At 42.7% G+C, this 19,785-nt stretch overlaps 1 protein-coding gene across 4 annotated transcripts; it reads left to right on the top strand.

Annotated features, from left to right (window-relative positions):
* The first annotated feature begins 1,605 nt into the window (after positions 1-1,605).
* On the top strand, positions 1,606-18,410 carry LOC109888409 (AP-2 complex subunit alpha-2). 4 transcript variants are annotated; one of them, XM_020479579.2, is made up of 24 exons: positions 1,606-1,887; positions 3,199-3,267; positions 5,054-5,196; positions 5,385-5,578; positions 5,755-5,884; positions 6,154-6,255; positions 6,399-6,507; positions 6,652-6,802; positions 6,927-7,095; positions 7,256-7,393; positions 7,567-7,749; positions 10,498-10,595; positions 10,886-11,117; positions 11,511-11,684; positions 11,946-12,008; positions 12,378-12,556; positions 12,699-12,770; positions 12,969-13,051; positions 13,173-13,262; positions 13,411-13,534; positions 13,710-13,826; positions 15,018-15,087; positions 15,396-15,530; positions 15,691-18,410. In XM_020479579.2, exons 1-24 carry the CDS (start codon positions 1,821-1,823, stop codon positions 15,766-15,768), a joined length of 2,970 nt encoding a protein of 989 aa, XP_020335168.1. In that variant the 5' UTR covers positions 1,606-1,820; the 3' UTR covers positions 15,769-18,410. The 4 variants fall into 4 exon arrangements, with proteins under 4 accessions (XP_020335168.1, XP_020335170.1, XP_020335169.1 ...); XM_020479581.2 differs by lacking the exon at positions 12,699-12,770 and having other exon boundaries at positions 1,607-1,887; XM_020479580.2 differs by lacking the exon at positions 11,946-12,008 and having other exon boundaries at positions 1,609-1,887.
* The last annotated feature ends 1,375 nt before the right edge of the window (positions 18,411-19,785 follow it).

The following is a 19,785-nucleotide window of genomic DNA, read 5'->3' as shown; positions in this document are numbered from 1 at the left end:
AAAGCTGCCATTAGGGCAGTACACAGGGAAGAGAGTGGGGGAGAAAGGACTCCTGTATAGTTGGGGACGATTGCATAAGAAACAGGAGTGAGTTCAGTTTTTGATCCCCAAAGGATACAGCAAGACCCGGAGCCAAGAAGACGGTATACCGGAGAGGGTCTCATCTGGGAGACATATTCTTTTCTTTTGAACTATTATTTTAATAAACACCTTTGAAACTGAGGTAATCCTACTCTGTCCATGTCTGATCTGTGTAAACGTTTTGACCCAACCCCCTGGTCTGCCACAATCATTAACAACCCCACTCACTGTGCTTGAAATGAGTGGCCTACTGCACCACTTTTCACACCCTGGGAATCTTGGAGTTGGCTCATTCACTCTAAAAATTCCTGTCCTCTGACTTTTACACATCCTGAGCTCTCTACTGGGCAAGACAGATTCGGGTTGGATCTTCGACAGATATTTGCCAGTAGTTTTCCTTACATTCACCAACAGCAGTTAGGGACCGTCAACATAGTGACAAATCTCATTTTTCAAATTTCAATAGTTCTTTAACCATTACTCTTAAAACGTTCAAAACTGCCATCGGGTTAGCTAGAACCATAGACACATTGCACACACTGTTTTGTTGGTTTACATCACACACTATTTTAAATTATTTAAAATTGACATTCAATAGCGCCTTGGTCATGTGACCCACACCTCAAACAAGGTTCATAATGTACACTCAGTGGGCCTACACATTGCATACTCTTTTGTCTGTCCATTTGCATCTCATTTTTAAAGATTCAAATGTCAATAGCTCCTTAGTCTTATGACCTACAGCCCTCAAACTACTTTCAGAACATCCAGTCACTAGCCTTATATATTGCACATCCTTTAGTTCATCCATTTTCATCTCAGGTGATTTTACACACATTCTTCTATGTTTTTCATTGTTTCTAATTTCAATAGCTCTCTCCCTTCCCTTGGCGTTGGTTCTTGGTCGGGAGGGTGGCTTCGGGTTCGCGGGTGGGGGAAAGAAAAAACGAATGGGTGTGCAGTGTGTAGGCCCACTGAGTGTACATTCTGAAACTTAGTCAGTAGGTCACACGACCAAGGAGCTATTGAAATTCTAAAGTTGACAATATTCATGTGAATCACCTGAAATGAAAATGGACAAACTAAAGGGTGTGCAATGTGTATTGAGTGTACATTCTCAACCTTGTTTGAGGTCATTGGGTCACATGACCAAGGAGCTACTGAAATGAGAAAGTTTGAAAAATGTATGTAAAAACATGTGAGATTAAAATTGACAAACCAAAGGGTGTGCAATATAGAAGGGTAGTCAGTGGACATTCTGAACCTTGTTTGAGTCCAGTAGTTGACATGACCAAGGAGCTATTGAAATGTTTAATTTTGAAAAAGTCATGTAAAATCGAATGAGATGAAAATTGACAAGCAAAAGGAGTGTAACAGAGAAGGGTAGTCAGTGGACATTCTGAAACTTGGTTGAGGTCAGTAGGTCACATGACCAAGGAGCTATTGAAATTAGAATGTAAAAAAAGGTTGTACTTTGTTTACGCTCCCTAACTAATTCAACTAGGAATACAAAATGCTGCTTACATTTACACATGTTTATTAGCTTTGGAAAGCGAATTCGTTTCCAAATTGAGAAAATAAGACATGTGCGACATTTTTTCAACATCATGACACTTATTTGGAGTCTGTGGCTCAAGTGACCCCGCCTCTTTAACAAAAACCTACTCCCGAACAACTGATATAAAGTGTATTTACGGTCTGACTGCGGAGAACAGGCTAAAAATATATCGTGGAACAAAATGCCTGCAGTCTCTAAAGGAGATGGAATGCGTGGCCTCGCTGTGTTTATATCGGACATTAGGAACTGTGAGTATATGATGTTGACTTGCTGATTAGCAAGCTACAGTTAATTTGGGATGAATGCAAGGCTAGCTATGAAACAAGCTATCCAACGTAAAGGCACACGCGCGCCATGTTTAACTAGCTAGCTACTTAATTAACAGAACAAAATAACGTGCGGGTAGTTCGTTAACTAACTAGTTAGCTAGCAAATAGCAAACCTGCCGAAGTCAGTTAACGGTAATGTAACTAACAGAGCTAACAGTTAGCTAGCAAACTAACGTTAGCCATTATAGCTAGCCAACGTTAGCTAGAGATTGAAGCAAAAATAGCACGCAAAGGACGGTAGCTAACTATGTCTTCCTAAACAAACGTCCAGTCTGTGAAATAAAGGTAAATGGCTAGCTACAGACAGCAAACTTTTACTGTACTAGTTATGCTTAACTAACGTTAGCTGGTTTAATGTCATGCTAGGCTAGCTAGTTTAGCAAACTAGCCAATGGGCGTGGGTCACACAGTCAGGAAAAAAAAAATTATGGTGACATTCATCATTTTGGCTGGCTGGTGTCACACCGTTGTAGATTGATAATTTGCACATTTGGTGCTGGGTATATCTGTAATCTAGTAGTAAACTAGTTGCCTCTACAAATGTTGACTGGCTAGCTAAGATAAAAAAAAAATGTCTCTAGCAATTATCAACATGCTCTATGAATGAGTGCGTATTCCTCCGACAATAACAATACTAGTAGCTGGATTGCGAATACTACCATCCAAGAAACCCAGCTGCAGTGCAGGGTTTTATGGTGGTGGGACTGGGAACTTTCACCTAGACTAGAGCCATTGAAGTCTAAATGTGCTCTGTGAGCAAATCTATTTAGAGCACTAGTTTCCCTGCGTAAATCAATAGCAGAGACAGTGAAGGTTACCAACGTTCCATAACTTCAATGTAGGTGTGAATGAGGCATGCTACAGATCCATGCAGAACAACTGATCCTAGACGTAGGTCTGGGTCTGATCCTCCCGACCCAGGTATGCTCTCCTGACCTAAATCCATGCCATAATTTAGACATCTTACTACTAAGACCATTGCTCCTGAAGGGTATCCAATTTCTTTCCTGACCTCACCTCCCTAGTTCATGGTGCATAGGCACATCAATACACATACTTTGCAGAAAACAAAATAAACAATCAATAATTTAGCCCAATCTTTTGAGTACTGTGGTACAGCCAAACTGTTCCAATCCACAAGTGCTGTCATTCAGACTTGCATATGGCCATATTGCATATGGCCCATACAGGTGACATTGAACATATAACATGTTTTATTTTCCATTTCAGGTAAAAGTAAAGAAGCAGAGATCAAGAGAATTAACAAAGAGTTGGCCAACATCCGCTCAAAATTTAAAGGTAAGCCAAGCAAAATCCCTTTAAATCTGGGTGTGAACACACTTTGGTGTCTGATTGTTCCACATAAGGTTTGTGGACACTGACACTAGTCATTTAGCTTATTAACAGTGCCCTCACAGGAGATCACCATGCAGCTATGCTGAATGTCAGGAATATTCTCTACCACCTGCTCCATCTAGCCTAAAATAAGTCAGCTGTTCCAAAGTGAAAATGGATATTGGCATATATAAAATTGGGTGACTTGTGTTTTGGTGGGTAGAAAACATGTAGGGCCTATCTGCAAAGTTGCTTTTGAGGGGCTTATGAGCCAGCTCATTTTTATCCCGTAACAACACATTTGTATGGAAAGGCTTGACTTCCAAACTGATGGAGTACTTAGGCTACGACTGAGGCAGGCTATTTGGTTAAAGAACGACTGCACCCAAAATTAAACTTAAAAATGTACTACATTGCAAATAGGATAATTTTGGTTATGAAGTCAGTCTTGTCCAAAACTGAGATTTGCGAGATGATAGTAAAAAAAAAAATATATGTATATGAATGAAGGGTACTGTAACAATTTTCTGTGGGTTGGGTTTATTTTAATCCTGCCCACAGTTGGCAACACCCAAGTAGGCTAATCATCAATTTGGAGCACAGCTGCACATGACCCGATTGTAACACCCATGGTAAATTTGGTTTCACATTCGATATCCCTATGGGACAATAAAAGGTCAATGCCTCCACATTTCAATGACTTAAAAAACACAACCCAATTATAAATGTATAAAATATTGTCCCATTTACATTGTATAATTTATTGACGGTCCCTAACTATCCCCAAAGATAGGCTATATTAAAGTTCAGTGAGGCAGGGAGAAGCTAAAGGGCATAGCCGAACAGGGAGTTGTTGAGTCAACTGTTCTGTCAGGAAACTGAGGGGGGCACAGTATGTTAGCAGGCTGGAATCCTTTCCCTTGTTTCCTGGGGAACTTCCTGTGGAGCTCTACAGAAGATCTCTTTCTTGCTGTTCCTCTCTCTTCCTCTCTCCATGTTTTATGATTGTGATGTAAACATGTTTATCTTACTTTGAATGAGATAATACTTAGTTTATGCAGAAAGTTCAGAAAATAGAAAATGATTGCCTTATCTTAGAGAAACTGTATGCATTGTCCAACTAATCCTTAATGTAGAGCCCCTCCTAATCTCTCTCACGGGACATCGTCCCACACACAGTGGAGGTGGGGTTCAAGACAGGGGTGGGGGCTCCATTAAACTCCCACTTTCAGAATGCTGTTGCAGCTCTTCAAGCTATAATGTGCATTGGTCTGCATTTGTAAGTGCACTTCCAGGTTTCCTGTAAGTGGCATTGGACATACTTTATTTATTTGTGCAATGTTCTGAATCCGTCATTATTTTCATTGGCCTCTTACCATTTGTCCTCTTTCACCAAGATGAAAAAAGTGCTGCACTCAGCTTCCTGTCTTGTGCTGCTGACTCACTCTCTCCTCAACTACAGTCAGTTGTGGGATTGATTTACCTAGCAACATGGAATGTCGTACTTTTATCTATTCCTAAGTGGGTTTCACGTTTTTCTTCCCAGAATAGGAGTGGTTAGCATGTTGCTCTTTTTAGGCCTCCGTGCTTCAGATTATGATTCATTTTAAAAGGGAAGAACACTAAAGTTCCATGCTCTCAAACACTTAATCACTCATTGTGACTTGGCTTGCCTTAAGTATTCTTTCCTTCCAGTTTTTTTCTGCTTCTAAGTCATAGTCATGACAACAACCTTTCTGTTTTGCTGCAGGAGATAAGGCACTAGATGGCTACAGTAAGAAGAAATATGTGTGCAAGCTGCTTTTCATATTCCTTCTTGGCCATGACATCGACTTTGGCCACATGGAGGCAGTCAACCTGCTCAGCTCCAACAAGTACACAGAGAAACAAATTGTGAGTAGAGAAGCCGGTCTTTGAATTTGTTTGCGTGACTGTAAGTGAGTGGATTAAGTTATGTATCTAATTGGACAAAACACTGTGTTAATTACTCTATTCTCAACGTTTATGTTAAACTATTATGATAACTTCCCTTTAATTCCTTTCAGGTTTGATGAACTGTTTATTTCTATCCAACTCCACAGGGTTACCTGTTCATCTCAGTGCTTGTCAACTCAAACAGTGACCTCATCAGTCTTATCAACAATGCCATAAAGAATGACCTGTCCAGCAGGAATCCCACTTTCATGAACCTGGCCTTGCACTGCATTGCCAATGTGGGCAGCAGGGAGATGGCGGAGGCTTTTGCAGCTGAGGTGCCCCGCATCCTGGTGGCTGGGTAAGAAAGGGTAGTAAGTGTGGAGCAGACTTAGCCTAATGACCGAGGTACCCTCTCTGTCAGTTTAACATTTGCAGCTGTAACTTTGTCAATCCTCTTTGTAAAAAAAACTGAAGCTATGTGCCAGTTAAGTGATGCTGATGTTCTGTCATAATTTGGCAGGGTTTGTCTTGCAGGGACACCATGGACAGTGTGAAGCAGAGTGCTGCCCTGTGCCTGCTGCGTCTCAACAGGACCTCTCCAGACCTGGTACCCATGGGCGAGTGGACCACCCGGGTGGTTCATCTGCTCAATGACCAGCACCTGGTACGGCCTGCCATGGGGTTATTATGAGAGGACTGTGGACCTTTGGTTTTAGTGAGGGAGATTTGGATCGGTGGGGTGTGGATGAGAGGATTCTTTCACCATGACCTGTCTTCATTGTTAGGGCTATGTTTGAGCCAAAATAATAGGTTGTGGGCGTAATGAGGAAAAACATTTCATGCAAAAGTTCTCTGATTGGTTGGTGTATAGTGTAAAATAAATGATTAGCGGTTTGTGTGTTATGGCATTTGTATTACTTCCCTTTTCCACAGGGTGTGGTGACTGCTGCCACCAGCCTGATTACCACACTGGCACAGAAGAGCCCAGAGGACTTCAAGACCTCTGTCTCCTTGGCTGTAGCCAGACTCAGCAGGGTAGGCATATGGCTGTGTGCAGGACATTTATTTCTTCTTTCATCAATATGACCATTGAATGTTATTATGACCCTTAGTTATTAGTCAGTTGTTTGCTTGAGGCGTAATGTGTTAGTCATGTCTCATGTCCTCCTGTTCTCTAGATCGTCTCCTCGGCCTCCACTGACCTACAGGACTACACCTACTATTTTGTTGCAGCTCCCTGGCTTTCTGTCAAGCTCCTGCGTCTCCTACAGTGCTATCCTCCGCCTGGTAAGAAGCTGTGTGAGCATGATGACATGCGTGTGGGTGTTTGACTATATGAACATATTACTCAAAGGTCTGTAGTGTTGCCGGGATGAACATGGTTGTGCTTTCATCTGCGGCCCCCTTCCTCCCCCTTTCCTGCCCTCTCAGAGGATGGTGCGATCCGGGGCCGTCTGACGGAATGTCTGGAAACCATCCTGAACAAGGCCCAGGAGCCTCCCAAGTCGAAGAAGGTGCAGCACTCCAACGCTAAGAACGCTGTGCTGTTTGAGGCCATCAGTCTAATCATCCACCATGACAGGTGAGGGGCTGCCTTCTCCCAGTTGCAGCAGCTACAGAGGACCAATGTATTCAAGAAATGCAGTTTGTGTTAAGTTGGACTGCCCTGGTGACAATGGCACCAATGTCTGTCTTTCTCCTCACAGCGAGCCCACTCTGCTGGTGCGGGCCTGTAACCAGCTGGGCCAGTTCCTCCAGCACCGGGAGACTAACCTGCGCTACCTGGCCCTGGAGAGCATGTGCACCCTAGCCAGCTCCGAGTTCTCCCATGAGGCTGTTAAGACGCACATCGAGACGGTCATAAATGCCCTCAAAGTACACAAACGCATTTGTACCTGCATTCACAAGCTACATCTGCCAATCCTAGTATTCAGTGTCTTCTTGAGTACATAGTGTATGTATGCCTGTCTGTTTTGTTCCTGTTAGTGTGACTGCCTTAGTCCTGATGTTTGTTTGACCTGGTTGAATCCTGCAGTCGGAGAGAGATGTCAGTGTGCGTCAGCGTGCTGTGGACCTGCTCTATGCCATGTGTGACCGCAGCAACGCCAAACAGATTGTAGCAGAGATGCTCAGCTACCTGGAGACAGCAGACTACTCCATCAGAGAGGAGATAGTGAGTTCTAGTCCAGTATCTAACCATTTCTCTAATAATTTCACCAATCAAAAGTTTGATAGCTTCATGTTTTAAATGCCACTGAGGTAAATTGGAAGAATACGTTCCACAGACCCAAATAAAAACATGAATGCCATTGTTCTTTGATCTGATAAGACTACCTCTCACCACAGGTGCTAAAGGTGGCCATCCTGGCAGAGAAGTATGCAGTTGACTACACCTGGTATGTTGACACCATCCTCAACCTGATCCGCTTCGCTGGGGACTATGTCAGTGACGAGGTCTGGTACCGCGTCATCCAGATCGTCATCAACAGAGATGAAGTACAAGGTTATGCTGCCAAGACAGTGTTCGAGGTGCTTATTTTATTTTTGTGAATAATCTGTCTTTAAACGAGCCATGGGGGACTCATTGTAACCTAAGGTTTGTCTGTCTGGATTGTTCTTTTTAAATGTTTTAACATTTTCACCTTTATTTAACCAGGTAGGCCAGTTGAGAACAAGTTCTCATTTACAACTGCGACCTGGCCAAGATAGAGCAGAGCAGTGCGACACAAACAACAGTTATACATGGGATAAACAAATGTACAGTCAATAACACAATAGTTCTGATGTAGGTGTGTTTCCTTAATCATATTTGTTTTAAGCAGCTCACTTCCGATGCTCATCACAGGCGCTGCCTGCCTGAATGTGACCTGTGAGGTCAAGGGGATGGAGAGCGTCATTCACTATTCACCACTAAACCTGTCTTCTCAGGGAGAAAACTATGAGCCCGCCTTGTGCTTTGGTACAGCAATATAAGATGACTTGATTCTCCCTTCAGTCTCTCTGCTTGTGTCTGTCTCACTGGCAGGTCACTGTAAGATCCTGAAACAGACCCATGCAGATTGCTGCTCCAAACAGTAAGCAATGCAGATGTACTGTAGAATCATGGAGGCTAGGAAAAACTCCCTAGGGAGAAACCTAGAGAGGAACCAGTCTCTGGGGGTTGGCCAGTCCTCTTCTGGCTATGCCGGGTGGAGATTATAACAGTACATGGCCAAGATGTTCAAACGTTCATAGCTGACCAGCAGGGTCAAACAATAATAATCAGTGGTTGTAGAGGGTGCAACAGATCAGCACCCCAGGAGTAAATGTCAGTTGGCTTTTCATAGCCGATCATTCAGAGTTAGCCATAGCATGTGTGGTAGAGTTGAAAACAGCAGGTACAGGTAGCAAGTCCGGTGAACAGGTCAGGGTTTCATAGCCGCATGCAGAACAGTTTGAAACTGGAGCAGCAGCATGACCAGGTGGACTGGGGACAGCAAGCATTCATCAGGCCAGGTAGTCCTCAGGCATAGTCCTAGGGCTCTGGTCCTCCGAGAGAAGAGCGAGAGAATCAGAGGGAGCATACTTCACACCGGATAAGACAGGAGAAATACTTCAGATATAACAGACTGACCCTAGCCCCCCGACACTTAACTATTGCAGTATAAATACTGGAGTCTGAGACAGGAGGGGTCGGGAGACACTGTGGCCCTGTCCGACTACACACCCAGACAGGGCCAACCAGGTAGGCTATAACCCCACCCACTTTGGTATGTCTTCAATCACTAACTTCCTACACTGAGACAAGGCTTACCCTAGTAATGGCACAAAGGCAGGGTGGAATGTACCCTAGTAAAACTGACTATCCTACCGATCCTCGACTTCGGCGATGTCATCTACAAAATGGCTTCCAACACTACTCAGCAAACTGGATGCAGTCTATCACAGTGCCATCCGTTTCGTCACTAAAACACCTTATACCACCCACCACTGCGACTTGTATGCTCTAGTCGGCTGGCCCTCGCTACATATTCGTCGCCAAACCCACTGGCTCCAGGTCATCTACAAGTCCATGCTAGGTAAAGCTACGCCTTATCTCAGCTCACTGGTCACGATGGCAACACCCACCCGTAGCACGCGCTCCAGCAGGTGTATCTCACTGATCATCCCTAAAGCCAACACCTCATTTGGCCGCCTTTCGTTCCAGTACTCTGCTGCCTGTGACTGGAACGAATTGCAAAAATCGCTGAAGTTGGAGACTTTTATCTCCCTCACCAACTTCAAACATCAGCTATCTGAGCAGCTAACCGATCGCTGCAGCTGTACATAGTCTATTGGTAAATAGCCCACCCTTTTTCACCTACCTCATCCCCATACTGTTTTTATTTATTTACTTTTCTGCTCTTTTGCACACCAATATCTCTACCTGTACATGACCATCTGATCATTCATCACTCCAGTGTTAATCTGCAAAATTGTAATTATTTGCCTACCTCCTCATGCCTTTTGCACACATTGTATATAGACTCCCCCTTTGGTTTCTACTGTGTTATTGACTTGTTAATTGTTTACTCCATGTGTAACTCTTTGTTGTCTGCTCACACTGCTATGCTTTATCTTGGCCAGGTCGCAGTTGCAAATGAGAACTTGTTCTCAACTAGCCTACCTGGTTAAATAAAAAAAATAAAAAAATAAAAAGGCAGAGACCACGAAGATCTCCCCCAGGGCATGAACCAGAGGGGGGCACCAACCCAGGCAGGAAGATCACGTCAGTGACTCAACCCACTCAAGTGACGCACCCCTCCTAGGGATGGCATGGAAGAGCACCAGTAAGCCAGTGACTCAGCCCCCGTAATAGGGTTAGAGGCAGAGAATCCCAGTGGAAAGAGGGGAACCGACCAGGCAGAGACAACAAGGGTGGTTCGTCGCTCCAGTGTCTTTCCGTTCACCTTCACACCCCTGGGCCAGACTACACTCAATCATAGGACCTACTGAAGAGATGAGTCTTCAATAAAGACTTAAAAGGTCGAGACCGAATCTGCGTCTCTCACATGGATAGGCAGACCATTCCATAAAAATTGATCTCTAGGGGAAAGGCCTGCCTCCAGCTGCTTGCTTAGAAATTCTAGGGACAGTAAGGAGGCCTACGTCTTGTAACCGCAGCGTACGTGTGTACAGAAGGACCAAATCAGAAAGATGGGTAGGAGAAAGCTCATGTAATGCTTTGTAGGTTAACCCACTCACTCCAATCCATTATGCTATTTCATACTTAACTCTGACTCTCTTTCCTTTCCACAGGCACTCCAGGCCCCAGCCTGCCATGAGAACCTGGTGAAGGTCGGAGGGTACATTCTAGGGGAGTTTGGGAACTTGATAGCAGGAGATTCAAGGTCAAGGTTAGTAACTAATCAATGCCATATATTTCAGTGATCCACTGTTCTTAGTTGGAGAGAGTGAAGGCTGCTGAGGGGAGGACTGTTCATAATAATGGCTGGAACAGAGTCCATGGAATGGTATCAAAAGCATGGTTCCATGTGGTTGATTCCATTACATGGACTCCATTCCAGCAATTACGAGCCGTCCTCCCCTCAGCAGCCTCCACTGGTTGGAGAAATGTGCAGTCAATGATATCCTTTGGAGCTGAGGACAGACGTCATCCATTGTCCTTCTTGCTCTAACTCCTTAGTCCACTCATCCAGTTTGACCTGCTCCACTCCAAGTTTCACCTGTGCTCAGTGCCCACCCGGGCTTTGCTGCTCTCAGCCTACATCAAGTTCATCAACCTTTTTCCTGAGGCGAAGGGCACCATCCAGGAGGTGTTGCGCTCAGACAGCCAGCTCCGCAATGCAGACGTTGAGCTACAGCAGCGTGCTGTGGAGTACCTGCGCCTCAGCTGCATTGCCAGCACTGACATACTGGTCGGTGACATTCCACCCTGCCTTTGTGCCATTATAAGCTTGATTGATTGCATTTATTAGGTAATAAAAATTAGTAGTATGCTCCAGCTGGAGACATTACATTCTTTAGAAATGAACTAGCATAAAAAAACAACCTGAATGCTTATTTCCATTGTGGTCCTCTATGGCAGTGAGCTAGCAGTTGGACAAGATTGACACTTTTACATTTAATACAATTTAAAAACGGTTTTATATTACACTTAGCTGTTTGGTTTTTAGTTGTTCAGAATACAACTCACAGGAAATCTTTGTTGGTAGAGAGACTGTAATTCAGAAAAGGACACTGTAGAGCCTCCAGTTCCTTCACCCCAGGTCATGCTCTTCATTCCCCATTTATTCTGTGCTCCCCTCAAGGCCACAGTGTTGGAGGAGATGCCTCCCTTCCCTGAGAGGGAGTCCTCTATACTGGCCAAACTCAAGAGGAAGAAGGGACCAGGAAACCTGCATCCCGATTTGGATGAGAACCGCAAAGAACGCAGTGTCAACGGGGGTACTGCAGACCATAGCAGCACTACCTCAAATGCCAAGGTATTACTGTTGTCGTGTGTTTACTTATTAGAGCCTCCTATTCCTTTCCTCTCAGGTGTGTACATTTCCTATTTTTCTATGCTGGTGTTTTCTGTTCTTTTCAGTAACTATCCTCAGCTCTCTCGTTCTGTCCTGCCTTCACTGTTTCCTCCTCTGTTCATTAGAGCTTTCCTCTCTTGTTTGTTGGGATCTTCTGGCCCCCGCCTCGACCGTACCCCCACCAACCGGCCACGTCCGGGCTCCTCTTCCTACCTCCTGCAGGCCCCCATGCCCCCCCAGGCCTCTGCTGTCCCCGTGCTGCGCTCTGCTGGGCCCCTCTTTCAGGTTCTGGTTGTTCTGGATGCTCATGCTGGATTTTTCACTTGTCACTTCCCTAACCTTAATACACTGCCCTAACAACAACATGTAATCTGATCTGCTTACGGAATAAAGACAATTCCAGATGCTAAAATGATGCATTGCTTTTGTGTGAGCTTGATTACTTAGCACTATATATTCTTAGGTTTTTAAATTTTTTATTGTTGAGTCCTAAGTATAGTCCTAATAATTATAGATCCTCCTACAAAGGTTTGTTTTGCATGGTGTTTGTGTGTTGCTCTGTACTTTCATTAGCGTAAGACCAATTAGAGCGGTTGATTGGTTCAGATCCTGAACTTCCGAAGTGAAGTAATTGTGACCGTTACCTCTCCTAAGGTGTTCGCGTCCCCCACTACCTCCACAGACCTGCTTGGCCTGGGCAGCACCATTGCCACTCAAAACTCTGCCTCCAAGGGGGCAAGCCTGCTGGTGGATGTCTTCTCTGGAAACACAGCAGCCTTTCCTGTAGAGACACCAGTGGCAGTGGGGCCTGTTGCAGATGAGAACTTCTCCAGGTAAGAAAGAGTGGGTCAAATATCAGAGGGAGGCAGGGGCTTGTTAACTGTATTGATCTTTCATGGAGCTTACTAAAACCTGGTGTGAATGTGCTCCTCTCGCCCTTTACATTCTCGCTGTGCATCTCACTCATGGCTTCAGTTTCCTGCCGAATACTCCACAAGTAGCATATGCCAACGCCACTCTGCCCACTGCAGAGGAACCTGAAGACAAGTAAGATGTCATCAGTGGAGTCTGTTCAAAACACTTGCATGCTCACAGCAGATTGCGCTGGTGAAAAGTGCATTAGTTACATCCCTACTGTATGCTGGGGGACTCTTGGCATCTTGGTTGGAATCCCATCCTGGGGGTCAATGCAGTATATTAAGCCCAAGATACCAGATATGAGATTCTTGCCCCATTCCCTTCCAGGTTTGTTTGCAAGAACAATGGTGTCCTGTACGAGAACCAGCTCCTCCAGATCGGCCTGAAGTCTGAATTCCGACAGAATCTGGGTGAGTACCCCTCAGCAAAAATACATATGCACCTAAGTGTGATTATGATCATGGTTTGACCCTTAGATCTCAGGGTTTAATTAAGTCTTTTTTTTATTTTTTTTATTTTTTCAACATACAGGTCGGATGTATGTGTTCTTTGGTAACAAGACATCAACCCAGTTCATGAATTTCGCTGCCTCTGTGGTCTGCCAAGATGCTCTGCAGGCTCATATCCTTTACTAGATGCTATTATGTAATTTTCTAAAATAATTTCCGTATGCTGTTTTAATAAATCCCTCCCAGTTTATATTATTTATTGTCTAGGGGTGGCCTTTTACTGCTTCCTATTGTGCCTTTTTTCTTAACTGTTCCCCTACAACTGAATGTCCATGCCAAGCCTGCAGACCCCACTGTGGACGGGGGTGCACAACTCCAGCAAATACTCAACATTGAATGTGTGTCTGACTTTGTGGATGCACCAGTGCTCAACATTCAGTTTAGGTAAGAACTTATTTTCCTCCTTTATGTGCTTTTATAATACATTGCATATCAGTGTGTTTCAGGGTGCAACTATTTGCTAGATTGGTGATTAATGTTTGCATGAACATTGTTGGAAAAGCTACTGTATCGGTTTCCCAGTTATTTAGCGTTGTTTTACTCCTGTTTCTACTCACAGGTACGGGGGAACTCTCCAGAACATTGCTGTTAAACTGCCTATTACTTTAAACAAGTTCTTCCAGCCTACAGAGATGACATCGCTGGACTTCTTTCAGCGCTGGAAACAACTTGGAGCGTAAGGAAACATGTATATAGCAGAGAGATTTGGTCATATATATAAATAAAAAAAATGAACCTTTATTTAACTAGGCACGTCAGTTAAGAACAAATTATTATTTACAATGACAACCCACTGTTCCTAGGCCAACTTCCTTGTTCAGGGGCAGAACAACAGATTTTTACCTTGTTAGCTCGGGGATTCGATCCACCAACCTTTCAGTTACTGGCCCAACCACTAGGCTACCTGCCGCCCCAAAAAAGATAGTCCTATCACATGTTTTCTCTCTTTTGATATGGCACAATATTCCCCTCTGACAATGTGCCAGTTTACTCTTCCTTGTATTCCGAGGACACAAAAGGGCTCATTCATTTAGATTGTCCTGCATGTGTAAATATTGATATTAATAGTGTACTGTCTCCCACTGTATATTTTAAATGTGAAGGAAATCCCAACAGAATAGGTACACAGTGTCTTGTGAAATTGTTCCATTAGAGCTTGAGCAACATTGCCAAGAGAGAGATCAATGTTTCCCTAGGAGTGTGTAAAGTCTGTGGTGACCAATGAATAATACACTGGTATTCCAGATAGCGCTTCTACCAAATATTGATTTATGTAGGTGGTATAGGTCAGTGAAATACATCTTAGTCTAATGCATTTTAATTAAATGCAACTAAATGTGAAAATTGTGCAACAACGTCAACATGTTCACATGGAAATACATGTATCTATTTTCCATCATTCAGCAACAAGGTGAAACTTAGTGTAGTTACACATCCTTAACAGCTGAGGGTGAAGCTGCTAGTGACTGCTAGCTGCTAGCCACTAAAATGGCACCGGAAGAAATGGCAGCAGATTTACGGGCCCCCAACCAATTGTGCTATTGTTTTTTTGTGTGTTTTTCCTGCATTATTTGTAACTTATTTTGTACATAATGTTTCTGCAACTATCTTATGGCAAAAAATAGCTTCTTGGTATCAGGACAGCGATCACTCACCACGGATTAGACAGATTTCTTCTTCAACAAACAAGACGCACAAGACATTCTCCAAACACCTGGCAGGGCCGACGTCCCCGTTATTTGCATGAGGAAGCAGTGTGTCCCCCCAACCCCTCTTTTTACGCTGCTGCTACTCTGTTTATCATATATGCATAGTCACTTTAAAGTCACAAGTAAACTTTGATTTGACTGACTTTCTCTACCCACAGCCCTCAGCAAGAGGTACAAAATATCTTCAAAGCAAGGCATTCCATGGACACAGAGGTTACCAAAGCCAAGGTGAGATCCCTTTATGATTAGAATTGCTATGGAGATTGTCTTGACTTGTGCTGCTACTAGGAAACCAACATCAGCCTTTTCTTTATTAAATGACCATGAATGTTAATGACCATGAATGTTAATATAGTTAATATAGTTGGTTCAGAGTTCATTTTGATATTTCAACCTGCCTGTCCTGATCGCGTCTGATTTGAGTTGACTAAATCAATATGTGTGCAATGACGCATGTGCGCGCCCGGTCTAGTCAGCATGTTGGCTGTTTTGTCGATAGTCTTAACCTTGATCTGGTGTCTGTTTTTGTTTTCCAGATAATGGGGTTTGGTGCTGCTTTGCTGGATGGGGTAGATCCAAACCCCTTCAACTTTGTGGGAGCTGGTGTCATCCATACAAAGACCACCCAGGTTGGCTGCCTCTTGAGACTGGAGCCTAATACTCAAGCACAGGTATGTAGCCCTCGCCTCCCTCCAGTGAGAATTATTCTCCACCCCAGGACCCTGTCACCAACTCTTTCCTCTTTCTTAAATGGTGGTTGAAAGGAGTTTTCAATATCCAGACAGTGTATTTGACCCACCTATTTAACCCCTCTCTCCTTTATTTTCTCAGATGTACCGCTTAACACTCAGGACAAGCAGAGATACTGTGTCACAGCGCCTGTGTGATCTGCTCTCAGAACAATTCTGAACTGTTTCCAGATCAGGTCTTCTTACTTGGCATACCACAGAACTGTACAAGCTCCCCCTGCCACTTCTGAAGACACCACATAGTTCATAACAAACAGGTCACACTTATCCTTCCTGTCTGTTTCAATTAAATTGGAATTGATAGTGTAAATTCTTTTTTATATTTGACTTATTATAAATGTACTGTATCATTTTTCACTCACTTTACTAATATTTCACTGCATTAAATCTGCCTTATGTCCTTGTGCGCAAAGAATATTTACGTCTGTGCTTTTGTTGTGGAAAAGGCTTTGTCCTCTCCCTGTACTTTAAAGACATATTGACTGGAAGAATTAGAGTTCAGGGGGACTGGCAAGAAAATGCCTTAATTGTCTAATCCAACTGAGTAATGATAGTCCATAGACGTGCCTATTTTGTGTTAGTTACACAAGCATACATGAAAAGATCTCATCTTATTTAGTTCTAAGGATGGCAGCTGTCTTCTGCTCTTGTCTTACCTGGAAACAAGCCCTGTCCCTGAACACGTCATGACCCTATTGCAAACCCTAGCCATTGTGATTTTTGTTTGTTTGTACGGAGGGGAGAATTTAAATTGCAGTGGTCATTATGTAGATATTTCCGTCTGGTCTTAACAGTCAGGTAAAGGGACTGTTATGAGAAATCATCTTCTTGTTAGTAGTGTGCGTGTGTGTGTGCGCGCTTATGTTAAAAAACAAACCACTAAGGAATAAAGTGCTGTCATTATATTCAGATATTCATAACTTTGGTTGGACACACAATTGTATCTGTCCCAAATCAGGGGGCATTTGGTATCTGTCTCTAGAACATGTTTTGTATCCAAGGAACATTTTTTTTTTTTTGTACAAATGACACTGGCTGGAATACGGTTTTAACCAATCAGGATGAGAACTACCTGTTGTGTAATCTATGATTATACAAGCATACCGGTATCTGTCACCACTACGGATCCCTTCTAGAACAAAGGCTGAAATTATGTATTTATTTCATTGGTTAATAGGCTATTTACACAGTTGGCTAAGGTTTTATGTTGATAGTGTACCTTCAGAACATTCACCAGATTATTTTATATTTTTGCAATTGAAATGGTAGAGTGCAATATATAATACATACAGCCATTAGGTATGCATAACCCAGTTTCTTCTATATGCCAGAGAGGGCACTTTTATGCTCATAATATAGGTGGTCGGCGTGTTGAAGACATTCAATTACAAACTCTGGACATGTTGATGGTTTCAATGATTATCAGAATTATGAATGTATTCTTGTTTTTGGTAAACTGGGTATAGGACCCTAAACTTATCCTTGATGGTAAAACAATCTTTCCTGCAGCACATAGTGGTTTATTATCTCTTGGCCTCTAGCGAGTACTCTTCACACAGCAGTTGAATGATGTTTCAGGGTTAGTCCTATGCTTGTACACTTGGAATATGTTGAATGAAACTTGACTTATAGTGGAATATGTGATGACCACAATTAGTTCTGTAATGTGTAGGGAGGAGCCAGTTTTTTTTTATTTTTTAAGCATAGATATTTACCCTGAATCAATAATATAATTCTGATTAAATTACGGCGTAACTGGGCAAAATGTCTTTTGAGTATAACTATAAGATGTTACCCTACTATTACCATGTTATTAGCACTTAATCCTGTGCTGGAATGTAAAATTGTATTATGTTTCACCATTATATTTCAAATGGGTTCTACAGTACGGGTATTTGGTTATAGAAAATGCAATGTAATATTGAAGGGGGAAAAAATCAATATTAAGGAATTCTCTAGGTTCACCAACACCGGAGAGGTATGCTACATAAGCAGGCTCAATGAGTTGGCCAGCTAACTTTGATAAAACAACTGAAATGACTATTGAAAGCTAAGCTTAAATATGTGTTTTTGAATCAATTAGACCATGCCCATGTCAAGCTTCTTTTCAAAAAATAAGAATGTAGTTCAGAATATTTAGGCAAGTTAGCTGGCTAACTCATTAATCCTGCTTTGTAGTATACCCCTCAGGATAACTTGTCAAGATTCCGTTAAACCCCAGCCGGACCTAGGCTTTTAGCCACACCCATCTGTGGGTGTGGTTCCTCCCTGGTCCCCATTTACACTCTGGCACCACTCCTGTTTGTTAAATAGTGCATACCCAATAGCACAATGCTGTCCAACTTTTGCATTGTGCTACCTCTGATAGATTAATAAAGTTTGTCTTTTATATCGCAGCTGTAGAATCAAATAGGAGGGGATGCCCACATGAACATGCACAATGTCAGACGCATTCACTACATGTGTTTCTCAATAGCACAAGATACGATCCCCAAGCACACGTGTGGAAATGCAGTATAGGCTTGCACATAATATTTAAATAAAAATATTTAAGATATCTTGTCTCTGGGAACAGGGAAATCCCCTTAACCCAAACGCAAAAACATTTACTACAAAAACAAAACCTAATAATTATGATAATCCCCTCAAATCATTTGTTTTAAATTTCCTTTATGTTTCATGGAACTCATTCAGTCTTTCTCCAAATTGTCACCCCAAAATACTTTATACCCTGCCATTACACTCAAACAACTGTGATAAACGTGCACTGTCCCTTTAAAATAAAACACTACCAGCCAGCAATACCACTTGAAGACCTTTGATTGTTCCCTGTATTGAAAACAGATGTTTAGAATACGTTTACTTCTTGTTCGAATTCACTGGCGCTACCTAACCAAAAATCAATACCCGGGAAACAACCACAACTTTTTACGATTGAACTATTCTTACCTCCCTATATTATAGCCAAATATAGCCCAATGGACCGCCTAGCAATTCTGTTGCTAGCTGTAGCATCTTTTCAGACTATCCTGATGATATTCAGCTACTTTTAAAAAATGTATTTGGAACTTTTAGCCACTTTTCAAAAGTGACTCAAAGCTATAATGCACGCATTTCCCCTCTAAATGCCACAACTCATTTTCTCTGTCATAATTTGAGGAACGTTATTGTGTATTCAACGTAATGACGCCGCAAGTCAGCCTGCCTCTTGTCAAATATATATCCCCTATTCAGATTGAGTTCTGCTTTAAAGTCTATCGAAAAAGTAAAACCAACCGAACTTCCCAGCTTTCTATACCCCAAAATTTAAACGTACCATGTTCTTTGCTAAATGTATATCGTATGTCAGTCGATTCATAAAAGAGTATAACATCCTGAAGGCACAAAACTTTATCGTATCTCTCCATTATTCCTTAAAATTAATCAGGATTAGGTGACTTTCTCTTCTATGATACATTTATTTAAATACGACTCCCATCTCAATACATTATTCCAGCAGATCATTTTGGGCAACATAACGTATTCCATCGAAATTGTCTCGCCATTATTTTGAATGAGTTCTTCTCTCAATTCAACCTAAACAACATATTAAAAATGTACAGTTAATATCTTATACAGACAGTAGTGACCGTATTTTTCCAGGCAAAACATACAAATAGCTGAATTACAATCTAAAATCAATTTTAGTCTATCGGTGTCAAAGCTGAGATACGAACCTCAGTGTCCCGCGTAATTTTACTGTTGGCGTCTCAATTGCTTTCGCTGTTCCTGCTCCCTCCTGGTGAATCAGCATCCTCTGTGTCCTCATCTCTATATGGTTGTGTCCTTCTTTCTGTTGGGACTCAGGTGCAGTGATTCAGATTGTACCACATCTGGCTTCCTTTCACTTGGACGGCCGTGTTTGTTGCTGCAGCCACCCGGTAGGGTCCTTCTCTCCTCGGTTGATCCCACTACCTCTGGAACATTCGAACATAGACTAGATCTCCTGGTATCACTGGGAGAGGTCCTTCTGGTCCCCTTGGATCATCAAACGTGGAACCTCTCGTCCTGGTTCGGGTTTCTGCCTTTCTGTGAGGCATTCAGACTTAGAGACTTAAGGCCTCTGTTCTATGATTATACCATACATCCTCTTACTTCCATCAGTCATCAAACAACAAACTGACATTCCAGCTGAAGC

This window comes from Oncorhynchus kisutch, linkage group LG3 (genome assembly GCF_002021735.2).
Source record: "Oncorhynchus kisutch isolate 150728-3 linkage group LG3, Okis_V2, whole genome shotgun sequence".
NCBI classification, from domain to species: domain Eukaryota; kingdom Metazoa; phylum Chordata; class Actinopteri; order Salmoniformes; family Salmonidae; genus Oncorhynchus; species Oncorhynchus kisutch.
The sequence above is the reverse complement of the archived record's forward strand: the minus strand, read 5'-3'. Positions and strand labels throughout refer to the sequence as shown.